The 13,143-nt window shown below is 50.6% G+C and overlaps 8 protein-coding genes across 8 annotated transcripts; 4 read left to right on the plus strand and 4 right to left on the minus strand.

Moving 5' to 3' along the window:
• Nucleotides 1-175: 175 nt before the first annotated feature.
• On the minus strand, nucleotides 176-849 carry ALT_5642 (MIX23 family protein; the record flags this gene model as incomplete). The annotated part of the gene is made up of 2 exons (XM_033554590.2): nucleotides 176-687; nucleotides 768-849. 2 exons carry the CDS (start codon nucleotides 847-849, stop codon nucleotides 176-178), a joined length of 594 nt encoding a protein of 197 aa, XP_033410481.2.
• A 515-nt stretch (nucleotides 850-1,364) lies between these two features.
• Nucleotides 1,365-2,531, plus strand: ALT_5643 (putative formamidopyrimidine-DNA glycosylase; the record flags this gene model as incomplete). The annotated part of the gene is made up of 2 exons (XM_033554589.2): nucleotides 1,365-1,957; nucleotides 2,021-2,531. 2 exons carry the CDS (start codon nucleotides 1,365-1,367, stop codon nucleotides 2,529-2,531), a joined length of 1,104 nt encoding a protein of 367 aa, XP_033410480.1.
• Nucleotides 2,532-2,665: 134 nt separating this feature from the next.
• On the minus strand, nucleotides 2,666-3,673 carry ALT_5644 (uncharacterized protein; the record flags this gene model as incomplete). The annotated part of the gene is made up of 1 exon (XM_033554588.2): nucleotides 2,666-3,673. One exon carries the CDS (start codon nucleotides 3,671-3,673, stop codon nucleotides 2,666-2,668), a length of 1,008 nt encoding a protein of 335 aa, XP_033410479.1.
• Nucleotides 3,674-4,282: 609 nt separating this feature from the next.
• Nucleotides 4,283-6,147, plus strand: nar1 (iron-sulfur cluster assembly protein NAR1; the record flags this gene model as incomplete). The annotated part of the gene is made up of 2 exons (XM_033554587.2): nucleotides 4,283-4,387; nucleotides 4,459-6,147. The coding sequence occupies 2 exons, from the start codon at nucleotides 4,283-4,285 to the stop codon at nucleotides 6,145-6,147; spliced, it is 1,794 nt and encodes a 597-aa protein (XP_033410478.2).
• Nucleotides 6,148-6,727: 580 nt separating this feature from the next.
• Nucleotides 6,728-7,027, plus strand: ALT_5646 (Rpo12/RPC10 RNA polymerase subunit family protein; the record flags this gene model as incomplete). The annotated part of the gene is made up of 2 exons (XM_033554586.1): nucleotides 6,728-6,930; nucleotides 7,003-7,027. 2 exons carry the CDS (start codon nucleotides 6,728-6,730, stop codon nucleotides 7,025-7,027), a joined length of 228 nt encoding a protein of 75 aa, XP_033410477.1.
• A 462-nt stretch (nucleotides 7,028-7,489) lies between these two features.
• On the minus strand, nucleotides 7,490-8,848 carry ALT_5647 (anthranilate phosphoribosyltransferase; the record flags this gene model as incomplete). The annotated part of the gene is made up of 2 exons (XM_033554585.1): nucleotides 7,490-8,449; nucleotides 8,519-8,848. The coding sequence occupies 2 exons, from the start codon at nucleotides 8,846-8,848 to the stop codon at nucleotides 7,490-7,492; spliced, it is 1,290 nt and encodes a 429-aa protein (XP_033410476.1).
• Nucleotides 8,849-9,193: 345 nt separating this feature from the next.
• Nucleotides 9,194-10,258, plus strand: ALT_5648 (mitochondrial 54S ribosomal protein uL10m; the record flags this gene model as incomplete). Its single annotated transcript, XM_033554584.2, has 1 exon — nucleotides 9,194-10,258. The coding sequence occupies one exon, from the start codon at nucleotides 9,194-9,196 to the stop codon at nucleotides 10,256-10,258; it is 1,065 nt and encodes a 354-aa protein (XP_033410475.2).
• A 321-nt stretch (nucleotides 10,259-10,579) lies between these two features.
• ALT_5649 (phosphatidylinositol-specific phospholipase C) lies at nucleotides 10,580-12,028 on the minus strand (the record flags this gene model as incomplete). Its single annotated transcript, XM_033554583.1, has 1 exon — nucleotides 10,580-12,028. The coding sequence occupies one exon, from the start codon at nucleotides 12,026-12,028 to the stop codon at nucleotides 10,580-10,582; it is 1,449 nt and encodes a 482-aa protein (XP_033410474.1).
• Between the last annotated feature and the right edge of the window lie 1,115 nt (nucleotides 12,029-13,143).

Consider the following 13,143-nt stretch of genomic DNA (forward strand, 5'->3'; position numbering starts at 1 on the left):
GTCTGGATACCAAACGCCTGAGATATGCAAGTATAATATACAGAAATATACATCAAGAGATATAACATCTCGAATCATCTCAACATCTGCTGTGCCAGCAGTATAATAAATGGGGGCGTATCCTTCATGTTTTCGGCGTAAACATACCGGTCTCTGTCGGCGCCGTTCACAACCCTCACCGTTGCTTCCTCTGGCGCCAATTGTTCAAAGCCTCCTCCCAGGTCAAAGCCGAGTCACTGCACCTCTCAGTAACCACGCCCCAGGTTCGCGCTCGTATGATCTCTTCCACTGTTCGTTGGTTCCGAACCAAGTTCGCAAGCGACTCTGTCCTCAGCTCTTTCGGGAAATATCGAGCAGAGTAAGGATCCAATCTTTCATCGACAATCTTTTCCCGTTCCTTTGCCGACTCTTCCTGTCGAAGAATAAGATCCGGATCGTCAGGATCGGGACTGGTCGCCACCCCAGCGCAAAAGTTCAGTACATCAGATCGCGTTTGCCATGACTGGAAGAGGACATTGTCTTTGAAGTTCCGGCATGCTTCGGGATCTATCGGCCTTCCGACTCTGGAGTCCGTTTGACGGATTGCAGTCGACGAGGGATCAAACCCCTCCCGGGCCGGGGTGACCAGGGCATTGAGATTCTGCGAAATGGAGTCATCAATGGTCGCCCTAGAAAGCCGCAGAAAATCTGTTCGACCCAGAAACGGCGAAGTCAGTGATGTTACTCTGCTATACATGTGCGCGAATCTTGGGCTGTGCATCAAGTACCTAAGAGCACCCTCTCATTGAAGCAGAACTGAGGACTTAATTGTGGGGTTGATGTCGATGATGTCGATGATGCCCCAGACATTTCGCCAGCCCTAGACGGTGCAGGTCCACCGTCTTTCCCAGAAGTCGAAAGAGCCCAAAACCACTCCAGTTTGTAGAGCTAGACAAGAGCTAGGGAAGTAAGCTGTAGGTTGACTTGTGCAGCGGCACAAGAGCGGGATATGGTAACGACGTTCAGCCTCTTGATTCAAAGAGCTCTCAAGCACACGAACACAGGAGGATCTTCCAAGTCCAATAATGTGGCAGACCGAACACTCTTCAATCCGAAAGTCGTAAGGATGAGACCGGATATTGCAGGTGGTTGCGGCAATCCAACGACTGATGCTCTTATCGATAGTGGCTAATCCGAATTGAGTAGGGAGCTATGGATCACGGGACTTCGTGAGATCGTCGCGTCTCATATAACAACTTCGTGTTCAAATGAGCTGACGCCTCATATATAGTTATTATTAGGCCCCAAGTACATTATCTTCCATCTAAACTAATAATTCTGCATATACATCAATAGGTGTGTCCTTTAGAGGTACTTCAGCTGCCATGCCTGAATTAGCTGAAGTCTCGCGCATCGTGCACTTTATCGATCAACATCTTGTTGGGAAGACACTCACAAAGGTTTCCGCTCAGAACGATGATATTGTGTACGGGAAAGTTGGGACCAGCGCCTCTGAATTTCAAAAGGCCATGGAAGGGAAAAAGGTCGTCAGCGCAGGTCAACAAGGAAAGTATTTCTGGCTCATCATGAACGAGCCTCCTCATGCAGTGATGCATTTCGGAATGGCAGGCTGGCTCAAGATCCGAGACGCCGACACATACTACTACCGCGTCGAGAAACCCGAAGATAAAGAATGGCCACCGAAGTATTGGAAGTTCCTGCTGGAAACAGGCGGGGACCCGAAAACAGAGGCAGCTTTCGTTGACTTCCGCAGATTAAGTCGAATTCGACTTGTGGATTGTCCTGCAGAAGAGATCCGCAAACATAGCCCACTCAAAGAGAATGGTCCGGACCCGGTGGCCGATAAAGACATCGTCACGGAAGAGTGGCTGGCGGACAAGCTCAAGAGCAGAAAGGTTCCCATCAAGGCCCTTCTCCTGGACCAGGCTAATATTAGTGGGATTGGTAATTGGATGGGGTAGGGCTACACGACGATGTATGCTGCCGCTTCGATGAGCCTAAAGAGCTGACAGCTGTTCAGTGACGAGATCTTATATCATGCCAAGATACACCCGGAGCAATATAGCAATACTCTCAACGATGAGCAGATCAAACAGCTTCACTCCTCCATCCATTATGTTTGTACCACGTCGGTAGATGTGCTCGCTGATTCTGAGAAATTTCCGGAGCATTGGCTGTTCAAGCATCGATGGGCGAAGGGAAAGAAGAACAAGCCATCGGCCCTGCCAAATGGCGAAAAGATTGTTTTTCTGACTGTCGGAGGTAGAACGAGCGCTGTTGTGCCGAGTGTTCAGAAGAAAACGGGCCCCGTTGCTAAAGATATTGGCGACGAGGATGCCAATAGCCCTAAGACCGAGACCAAACGAAAGCGGGTAACGGCTGTTAAAAAGGAGGAGGATGTGAACGACGATAAGGAGGAGCCCAAATCGAAGAAACATGGATCGCGATCCAGAAAATCTGAGGATGCAGTGGAAATCAAGGAGGAACCGAAGCAGGAGGGAAGAAGACGGTCCACGCGCCTCAGAAAATGAAGACTTTTCTTCTACACGTAGAGGCATGAACTTATAGCGACGCAATTCCATCCGTCTTCATATACATACCTTGAAACATTAAACTTCAAATATGGCCACGAGAAACACAAAATAAAAATATCCCTAGTATCTCATCACAACTTCACTCCATCGAGACATTCTCGGAAGATACTCAAATTCCCTGTTCTATGACCGGGATCCACAATGCCGAATACAATTGCTTCAAACCATCCTTTGAATTCCTTCTCCTTCATGACTTCCAACCAGCAATCCGCGACGTCATGCTTGGGATTCATGAACGCGCCACAACCCAAGGCGCCCAAAACGAGCCTCCGATGACCGTGGGTCGCAGCAATGCGCAGGACAAGGCGCATCTTACCCTTGATCAAATCTCGATCCTCCGCATTCGCATACCGATATTTCTTGGAATCATCAATCACGACAGCCGGTGCCACCTCTGCTGCTATGCTGACAACACCGACTACGGGGAGCCACTCAGGTTTGCCCAAGTCCATCCAGCGATGTCGTCTTCGCGTGTCTTCCCGAAAAACAACCACGGTCGGTGAATAGATAGCACTAAGGCTACCGATGGGATAGAACTGCTTTTTGAGAGTGAAGCTGAGGCTACTGCGGAAACAGAGCTCTTCTTCTTGAGCCATTGCTCCATGTTCCCAACCGCCTCCGATATGATCCGCGTTCGCCATGTTCAAGACACAGACAGGTTCGGTATCCTCATGATCGAGGAACTGGGCGGCATTGGCAAGGTTGATCGCGGTGTTGAAGGTGTCTCCTTCCACAACTTTGACCAAAGTGCGGACATTGGGGCAGTTCTTCTGATCCAACCGGGGCAATTTATCGAGCGAATATTTATCGCCATCGGGCGGAGCGTCAGGCGTCACCGTCAATATCGTCGGGATGATGCTCTTTGTTTCTTGGGCGACTCTTACCAGGCGCGCTCTCCTCGTTCTGCTGTCTTCCTCGCCTTCATCGGTTTTCCGTATCTTTGCGGGCCGTTGGGCTTCTTGCCGGACATTCGAGTCATTTGCGCCGGAAGCTTCAGGCACATCCTTGACTTCTGCGCGCCGTTTCTGTGCTTTGACAGTTGCTGGCTGCTTAGAGCCATCCGCTGGTGCACCGGTCATGATTGGTAGGAAATTTAGAGTATACACAAGGGAGTAGTCGGAAAGTTAGGAAACTAGATGTTATGGATTCTGAGACTTTCTCCTACGCTATATATGTCTATCACTCTCGCTGTTCTTGATCGAATCCCAAGCCTGTAGCCTGGCAGAACAGAGCAAAGCAAACCGGCGTCTCCTGTTGGAGCCTGAGGTCACCAGACAAAGAAACGGCAGAACCGCCTGAACGAGGAGCATAAACAAGGCGGAATCTTCTTTGAAAACGCGGGCGGTGAGCTTATCAGCGCCGATTGCGGGGTGGAGCAGCAAATCAAGTCAGTCGCCACTTTCGGCGGCATGACAAAGCGAGATTGGCTTTACTAAACAGCCTACTTTTCTATCAAAGGGACGTGGGTTTTGTCGGCTTCTTTTCTTTATCTTCTGAAAGAGCGCTTCTCCGGTCAATCTGTTCACTACCCCCCTCACTACTGTTTTCTTTGTCGCTATTTCCGTCGTATTGCATCTACAACAAAGAAGACGGGCTCGAGGACCGCTGCGAGATCCATACTTCTTGGGTGGCGCCCTTCTTGATCCTTATCGCATAGCGGGGAGCTTCGACCAAAAGCCCCTGCCACGATGAGTGCAATTCTTTCTGCAGACGATTTGAACGATTTCATCTCTCCCGGAGTTGCTTGCATCAAGCCCGTTGAGAGTCTACCACAGAGAGAATCCCAGTCGGAGGTATGTTTGCTATCTTACCAATCAACTGTCGTTATCAGCCAATAGGCTAACGCTCATTTCCAATTTTATAGAATCCCTATGAAGTGACAAAGGAAGACAAAGTTCAACCGGAAAACCTTCCCCCGGCTCAGATTTCATTGACCGATTGCCTTGCATGCTCCGGATGTGTCACCTCTGCGGAAGCGGTGTTGATATCCTTGCAATCACATACGGAGGTTCTCAACACTCTTGATTCGTACCCTGAGTTGCCGCTGGATTTCGGAAGCGATCAAAGAGCTGCACAAAATGTGGGATCAGCCGACAGCGATGGTCGCATCTTTGTTGCTAGTGTCAGTCCTCAAGTCAGGGCGGGCTTGGCAGCCACATACGGAATCACTGAGCGGGAGGCAAAATATATGATTGATCAATTTCTCATGGGCCCTCACGGTCTCAGAGCTGGTGGAAAACATGGAAATGGGTTTACATGGGTTGTGGACACGAACATTATGCGTGAAGCGGTGTTGGCTCTGACAGCGGACGAGGTCACCAGCTCTTTATCATCGACTGAATCGGGCAGCCTTCCCAAGCGACCAATCCTTTCATCCGCTTGCCCTGGCTGGATATGTTATGCCGAGAAAACACACCCTTTCATTCTTCCTCATTTATCCCGCCTCAAGTCTCCTCAGGCTTTGAGCGGCACATTTCTGAAGTCAGTGCTAAGCAAGGCGCTTGGGGTCTCGCCTTCTCAGATATGGCATTTAGCTATCATGCCATGCTTCGACAAGAAGCTGGAAGCCAGCCGGGAAGAGCTCACCGACATTGCATGGGCTTCAACCTCCACCGAGTCACAGACAACACCCGTCCGCGACGTTGACTGTGTCATAACCACCCGTGAGCTACTAACCTTAGCTTCTGCTAGGGGGCTTTCTCTACCCAATTTGCCGCTCAAAGCATTGCCCGCGTCATGTTACACGCCATTTCCAGACCAAGCCTTAGACTCATTCTTGTTCTCTAAGAGCTCGTCAGGCCAAACAGTCGAATCGGGGACATCTGGAGGCTATCTTCATCACGTCCTCAAAATCTTCCAAGCCAGAAACCCCGGCAGCAAGATTGTCACGCAGCGTGGGCGCAATGCCGATGTTGTGGAATATGTGCTCATGTCGTCTGGGGACGAGCCCCTTTTGAAGGCGGCTCGGTATTATGGCTTCAGGAATATCCAAAACCTTGTCAGAAAGCTTAAACCGGCACGCGTGTCGAGGCTTCCAGGCGCCAAGCCGCAAGCAGTCTCTTCAAGTGCAAGTCGACGACAGCCCTTGTCAAGAAACGCAACCCCAGCTGGAACAGGCGCTGATTATGCATATGCTGAAGTCATGGCTTGTCCTGGCGGCTGTACCAATGGAGGTGGGCAGATTAGGATTGAAGATGCCCGGGAAGCTATTCCGAACTCGCTAAAAATGACTTCGACTGAAGCTCCTGTGGCTGCGTTGAAACCCACGCCGCATGAGCAGCGTGCCTGGCTTGCCCGGGTAGATGAGGCGTATTACTCTGCGGACTCGGATAGCGAGGGGTCTGTCACGACCGAGCCGGTTTCCGTCCTGTCAAGGGATACCGAGCTTCATGAGTTCTTGAAGTATTGGTCAGAGAAGATTGATATACCCCTTTCCCAGCTGGCGTATACGTCCTATCGCGAAGTGGAGAGTGACGTGGGTAAGACGCAGAATGCGCCCAACGAAACTGCTCGTGTTGTTGAGTTGGCAGGAAAGATCGGAGGTGGTTGGTGATACCGCACTCCCTGTCTGATTCGGTCTGAGAACATTTTTGCATATATCATTTATCCCCTTCAATTTGTTGTTGGGGGAGCGCTTTTTTGCATCACTGGTTGCACGCTACGCATTTGGAGAGATACCCTTTTATTATAGATTTCTCGTGTGAGGTTTGTTGGCATTTGAGAAGATTTGTCAGGCATGAGGTTGCTATAGGAAGTTCCATAGACGTATAGATTAGGGTAAAGCATGCCGCCATAGCGTTTTCACTACGGTCATGATCAAACTCTTGAACTCAATATTTCGATTGCAAACAATAAAAGCAAATGTAGGGAGTAAACATGTGGCAGATAGATACCTGAGGCACATATGCTCTAGTCTTTATTAGGCTAGCTTCATTAGCCCCGAACCTTCCATCGGTGATGACAAAGCAGCCTAGAGCATTCGGCAGAAAAAGTGCTCTAGAGATCCAAGTCTGAACTCTCTCCAACTCGCCTTCAATCACCCGCACCCCCAGTTTATACTCAAGCGATACCTTCGCCAGCGATATATTATTTGCCTACCAGTCACTTTTGAATACAGACCACCTTCGATCATCATGTCCCGCGAAGCGTATCAGGTCCCCTCTCTCGGCGCCCAGAATGCCTTTGGCACCGAGGGCATGGCCGCTGGCTCGATGGATGGGCCTGTCGTTTCCTATCTGTGCGGCGAATGCAATGCGCGCGTCTCCCTGAAGAGAGGCGACCAGATTCGCTGCAAGGATTGCGGTCACCGTGTTCTCTACAAGGAGAGGACGAAGAGGTGAGTCTTTCTACTTCTGCGGGAAGTCAGGATCTGTCCGTGTGCGGTTGCTAACTGCTCTATTTTGGATAGGATGGTTCAGTTCGAGGCTCGTTGAAGAATCCGCACGACGAAGTGTTTTGAGCAAAGATTTGCAGGGCCTCCGCCCGTCTCGTCCTTTTACGACAGTGATGTGCATTTTGTGGCGCTTTGGAGTTGGTTATTTTAAAGTTGAGAACTGCGGGCATGCCTAATGTTCTGCAAAGGCAGCGCTGAGGACAACAGCCAGCAGATATGTTTGGCAACATCGCTATATTATGTTCACAAATATTTTCAGTCCGCCCTGATTCAATGCTGAAATATACCCCGTTCTGACGGTGTTGAATTTCCGTCCCTCGAAATATGCTCTCCGAGTAATCCTCAGGTATTCGAGATCCTCAGGTATTCCAAATCTCGTAACCCAGTATGTACCCAACCTCTATCCAACATAAGCAGTCCCAGCGAGAATCAAAAGAAACAACCCCGAAATGGAAGGCATGAGGCATCACACATAACCCTGCGTCATCAATGGACAGTTTCGTTAAAGTCTGTTCGTGACTTCGATGAACTGTTCCAAGCATTTAAGTGCCGAACCGCTTTCGACGGCCCATCTTGCTCGTCGAACACCCTCCTTCCAGCGACCACCACCTGGACCACGTTCGGTGATCACCTTGCCATCATCACCAGGGCCCATGTTACTGGTGTCGGCTTCACAAAGGCCCGAAATCACCAGGAGGGCGGCAACATTAATCAAGACGAATGTAAGGATGGGGTCATCCGGAGGTAGCTCGTTTCGCAAAATACTCATGATTTTGGCTGCGTTTTCTTTCGGCATCTTTCTACCGTAGACTGCGCTTAGAGGATGTGCAGGCAGACCGAAATCAGACGGGTGAAGCTGGAAGGTTTCAATCTTGACCAAAGTCCGGGGAACATCTTCATCCTCGTCGCAGGAACACTCCTCATCAGGGCCGTCGTAGTCGGGATTGGGGTATCCCGTAAGTTTCCAGCAGTTTGTTGGACCCGCGCAACTGATTTCGTCCAGGTCCTCCGCACCACAGACAACAAGGGCCTTCTTCACCCCACTGGAGCGCAAGGCTTCTGCGAACACGGGTCCCAGACTCTGATAAGCCACACCAACCACTCTGGCTTCCAGCGCCCAGTCAACCGGGTTTGCCAATGGGCCCATTAGATTGAAGATAGTTCGCAGGCCCAAACCCCGACGCACTGGGTTGGCGTACATCATACCGGGGTGGAAATTGGGGGCGAACAGGAACGCGTAGCTCGTCGCTTCGTAGACTTGGGCAAGGTTCTCGGCAGTAACTGCGGAGATCTTCGGGGGAACTGGGGGGATCGCGTTCAGGACGTCGGCGGAGCCAGAGAATGAAGTTTGCGCGCGGTTGCCGTGCTTGGCCATCATAAGGAGCGGCGAGGCGATAATAGAGGCAGTCGTCGAAATGTTGAATGTAGAATGTGAATCACCACCGGTCCCAACAATATCACACTGGAAAAAAACAAAATTATCGAATAAGCAAGGCAGTCAAGCTATCAGCTCCAATTTCAATTCACTCACCAGGCCGCCCCCATAGTTTCCTTCCTTCTTCCCACGAGCATTGATGACCTTTTTCAGAGAGCTCTTCTCGATCTGGCGAGCTGCCTCTCTCATGCGAAGCGAACATAATGCAATGACCTGCGCATCTCGATCTTTTGCAGTAGAATGCAAAAGGGTCAAAAGAGCGGCCGTCTGAATGGCCGATAGACGATCTTCAAAGATCAATGCAAATGCTGAAGCGATTTCGGCGGGATCAACAGGGACCTGCGTAGTGGGGTAGGCAAGTTTCTGAAGGAGGGGTGAGATCGAAACCTGATTAGGCTTCTGGTCAAATTCATGCGCAGACAACATGGTGACCTGAGTAGTGTTCTACTCTTCAAGACACTTGAAAATGACTCCAAATGTCAGCAGTGACAAAGGAAAGGTGGAAGTAGCAAACAGCCCCTCAGCTTGTATCACCGGAGGAGTCAGCGGCATCTGGCAGAATTTCACCGCCCACAACATGGACTATACCGAAATGGGAACATCGGCCATTGTTTCTTCCAGATTTTGGTTTCTTTGCGTGCTTTCAATAATTCATCGGCCAAGGCTATCGGCGCCAACCATTGCGCGAGACTATCACGCCCTGTATTTCCTGAGGGCTCTCACGGATATCATCACATTCGCAGAAAACCAAATCTTACACTTCGATTCACGATGCCGCCACGGTTACGACTCGCCAATGGACGCATTTGTCAGTCGTTCCGACGCCAGAGAGTCCTATGTCAATTCGAAATACCAGTCGCTGCTCGTTATGCGAGCACCGCAGCTACGGCGACGACTCCGGCCGCATCTATTAAACAGATGACAACTTCCATTCCTCCAATCGCTAGATATCCCCCTTCTCAGCCTCCCTCTCATCGCAATCCCGAGTACCGACGATCACAGCTTCTCCGGCAGTACACATCGCTTATCCGCACTACACCTCTCATGGTTCTTTTCCAGCATGATAACCTTCAGTCGGTGGAATGGACCGCAATTCGACGGGAATTGAGCAAGGCCATGCAGAAGGTTGATGAAAAGATTGCCGCTGAGGGACGGCAAGCTCAACCACTGGCGCCGCACATTAAGGTGCAAATCGTGCAGACCAGCATCTTCGAGGTCGCTCTCCGCATTGTCGAATATTTCCGCCCAGATGTGGCCACAGTGGCCAATGCCAAACCTCCCAGAGCCGTCGACCCCGTTACACAGACCTCCGCCGAGATCCCTCTGTCGGGATCCAAGGACGACCCGGCTTTGGCCCATGACCTCTCCCGTGCGGCCCATGACGCTGTGATGCACATGAAAGGCAAGCATGAACTTTCAGCGCTTCTCGTGGGCCCCGTCGCAGTCCTTTCTATCCCACAGGTGTCTCCCGAGCACCTGAAAGCCGCCATGTCGGTTCTTGCCCCCAAGGCGACCGGCTTCCCTGCTCCCACTAGGAGGACTAACCCGGCATGGCATGAACTGCCTGTCCAAAATGGACTGCAGAAATTGAGCTTGCTGGCTGCTCGAGTGGACGGTCAGGTCTTCGATGTCGACCAGACGAAATGGGTCGGCAGTATCGAAGGTGGTATGGATGGCTTGCGGTCTCAACTTATTATGGCTCTGCAGAGCATGGGATCTAGCATTACGAATGCCCTGGAAGGCGCTGGCAAGAGCCTCTATTTCACCCTCGAGAGCAGGAGGAGCGTTCTGGAAGATGAGCAAAAGGGTCCCGAGGGTGACAAGAACGAATCTTAACGACATAGCAAATCTTGTCAGGTGATCCATGTATAATATTTCTTGTACTTATCTCAATTAGATTTCCTCGGGAAACCGCTCGGTTACATTTCGCGAACTTGAATAGCATAGCTTTGTCCAATCAGGATCCATTTTGTGAGATCAGTTATTGTTCCTCCCGCTCTGCCCTCATACGGCGTAATGTATTTCCTTCTTACACATGGGTGCATGTATGAGACCAAATTATTGACATATCATAATAACATATAATGCATTGATGGGAAATGATCAGCTGTATGATCAGGCTGCCCATGTCGACGAGGGCATGCGTGAAAGCACAAATCAAGCATCGCCGTTAGAGTGTTCCTGCTCCTCTCTCATCTGTCTCATCTTCAGCTTAGCGTTCATGCCAACAATGCACCGCACAAGGTCCCAGTCGCCTTCGTGGCCGACCCAGTCCGTGACAAGAATGCCGGTCGACCAGTCACCGTCCTTATCGCTGTGTCTCCGGCAAAGATAGTCAACAGTTGCGGGGTTCAGCTTCGCTGCGATCTTCTCGGGCCACGTCCCGACCTTCCAGAAGTTGCTTGCACTGAGGAAATTGATATAAAATGGATGCGCTTTGCTGGCTTCGGGATCCGGGAGGGCACCGAACGGGTAGCAGTGCCCGCTGGAGCGATCACAGTGTTCCGTTACATATTTGATCTTGACGTCGATGTTCTTCGTCTCAAGGACCTCGTAGAAGTCCTGGATACAGAGTTGTCCACTGCTGCAGGTTGCGCTTGGAGTATTATCTGCCCAATCGCTCCCGTCGATGCCCCAGCCGCGGCCGTCGTGCTCATTCTTTAGCTCTTCTATGATGTTGAACCGGCGAAGCAGGACGACTTTCCCGCGCACCTCGCCCAGAGTAGGGATTTTGGGTTCTGTGTACCACCGGCTATCTGGACGAGCATAATGGTCGCGCACAATCCGACTCAGTTGTTCATCGGTGTGGTTTCCTGGGCCTTCTCGCTTCAGAGAGATGATGAGCGTCTCAGACGGATTCTCGTCGAGGAACTCATTAACGTCGCGCATCAGATCGCGAAAGTACTTGTTGCCCGTCAAGGAGATGGGGAACACGCTGTGCACTAGGATAAGCTCATCCTTGGACGGGTCCTCGGGAAACTGGGGCTGCACACGGATGTCGAAGAAGCGGACACCATTTCGGAGCTGTTCCCGTGGACTGACCGCTTGGCAGCGAACAGACGGAGCCGCAACATGGCACGTAGGAGAATTGTGTGTTCCTGGAATGGACAGTGAGGAGAGCAATGTACTATCTTTGAGCTCTCCCATCCATGCTTGCAGATTGGCCGAGGAGTAGATTGCAAGATGGGATTCAGGCGTCACGTAGACGCCAGTGAAGCGAAATCGAGGATTATCGCACAACGCCTTCATTCCGGCAGACTCCGTCGTAGGAACCGGTGTCTGAATCTGATGTCGCTCTCCCTCTGCTTCAAAGATCCAGCGCAGGCGCTCTTTGTCCGAGTCAATGAATGCACGGACTTCGGTCTGGACTGTCTGGAAAGGTTCCACATGAATATCAACCTCTTCATGAGCAAATGGTTCATTGTCATCAGTAATCGCGGCTACGGTCTCATTGGTGCGAGTGACATTGCTTAGAATTCGAGTGAAATTCCTGGCCAAGAATTGCATGTCATCTCGAGGGTCCTTATGGGGGTGAAAACGCTCAATGAGCTTGAGGGTTATCGGGGTTGTGGTAAGGTTGCGAATCGTCAAGTGTTTGGCCACCATTGTGCAGCAAGTCGGTGCTCAATTGAACGGTCTATTAAGTACAGTGAAGCCAGTCTTGAAATGCAAAATATGAACCAGATGGATCAGAGAACGAGCTGGGAGTGAGAATGAGAATACTGCCGCCTGCTCTTCTCAACCCTCAGGGAGCGTGCTTGGCCCTGACAGGGCTAGAAGATTAGGTTGCACCAATGATGGTTCGATCCTCCGCATGCGATCTCCTAGTCCCACGTTCATCAAGCCGGTAGCTGGAACCCTAAGGTGCATCTAAGACACACCAATTTGTACTCGGACAACAGGCACATTGCCCGTTCTGAGCTGGAGAGTGAGCATTATTGAAGAGATAGCAATTTCACTGGCATCAAAGTCAGATACTCAGAGACCCTGGATCACAGCAAGGCGAAATGATGGTGGTCGGTTGGTATTGCTCACTGTCGTATTCAGCTCCACTGTGCTGAGATAATGGTGGGGTTTCACAAAACAATAATGGAAAACGGAGGGGAAGATAGACTAGTCGTGGACATAATAATGTCAACCATGGACATCATCGTCGTTAATTTTGGATATCAGATAACTCTGCTTAACAATGAAGAAGGTATTTGCATGGATTGCAGCAAATATCCTTGGTGAACAAGTAGATATCCTTGCTCTATTCAAACGAGCACTCAGTGGATGTTGGTTGTCGCCGGACTTGAGTCGAGGCAAGCTTGCGCTCGTCCTAATTGACTCGCAAATTCGAATCAGATTCAATTTAGCCACAATATTTGCTCATACAAGGAGGAAAGAATGGAGCCGAGCTGTTTATCAAGGTACCATTGTCTGTTGAAGGCTCTCAGTATTTGAGTCCGGATGAAAAACGGACCGAACTATGGAGTGTTCGATTGATAATGCGGAGTAAATCACGTGGGGTGACGCTGTGCTCGGTTACTATCGGCGATGGGGAGCAATAATGCGGAGAGACCCTGTGTAGTCCTCCTCCTACTAATAGGGACAATTCCATGATGTCTCGCGGTTTTCTTCTTTGGAAAACTACCCTTTTTCCATACTCCCATTCCCCGGTCGCTTCGTAATCGACTATGAGCTTTTTGCGCTGCAACAGAGGTGTTCTGGGGGCTCTC

This window comes from Aspergillus lentulus, assembly GCF_001445615.1.
Source record: "Aspergillus lentulus DNA, contig: Alt09, strain: IFM 54703, whole genome shotgun sequence".
NCBI lineage: Eukaryota > Fungi > Ascomycota > Eurotiomycetes > Eurotiales > Aspergillaceae > Aspergillus > Aspergillus lentulus.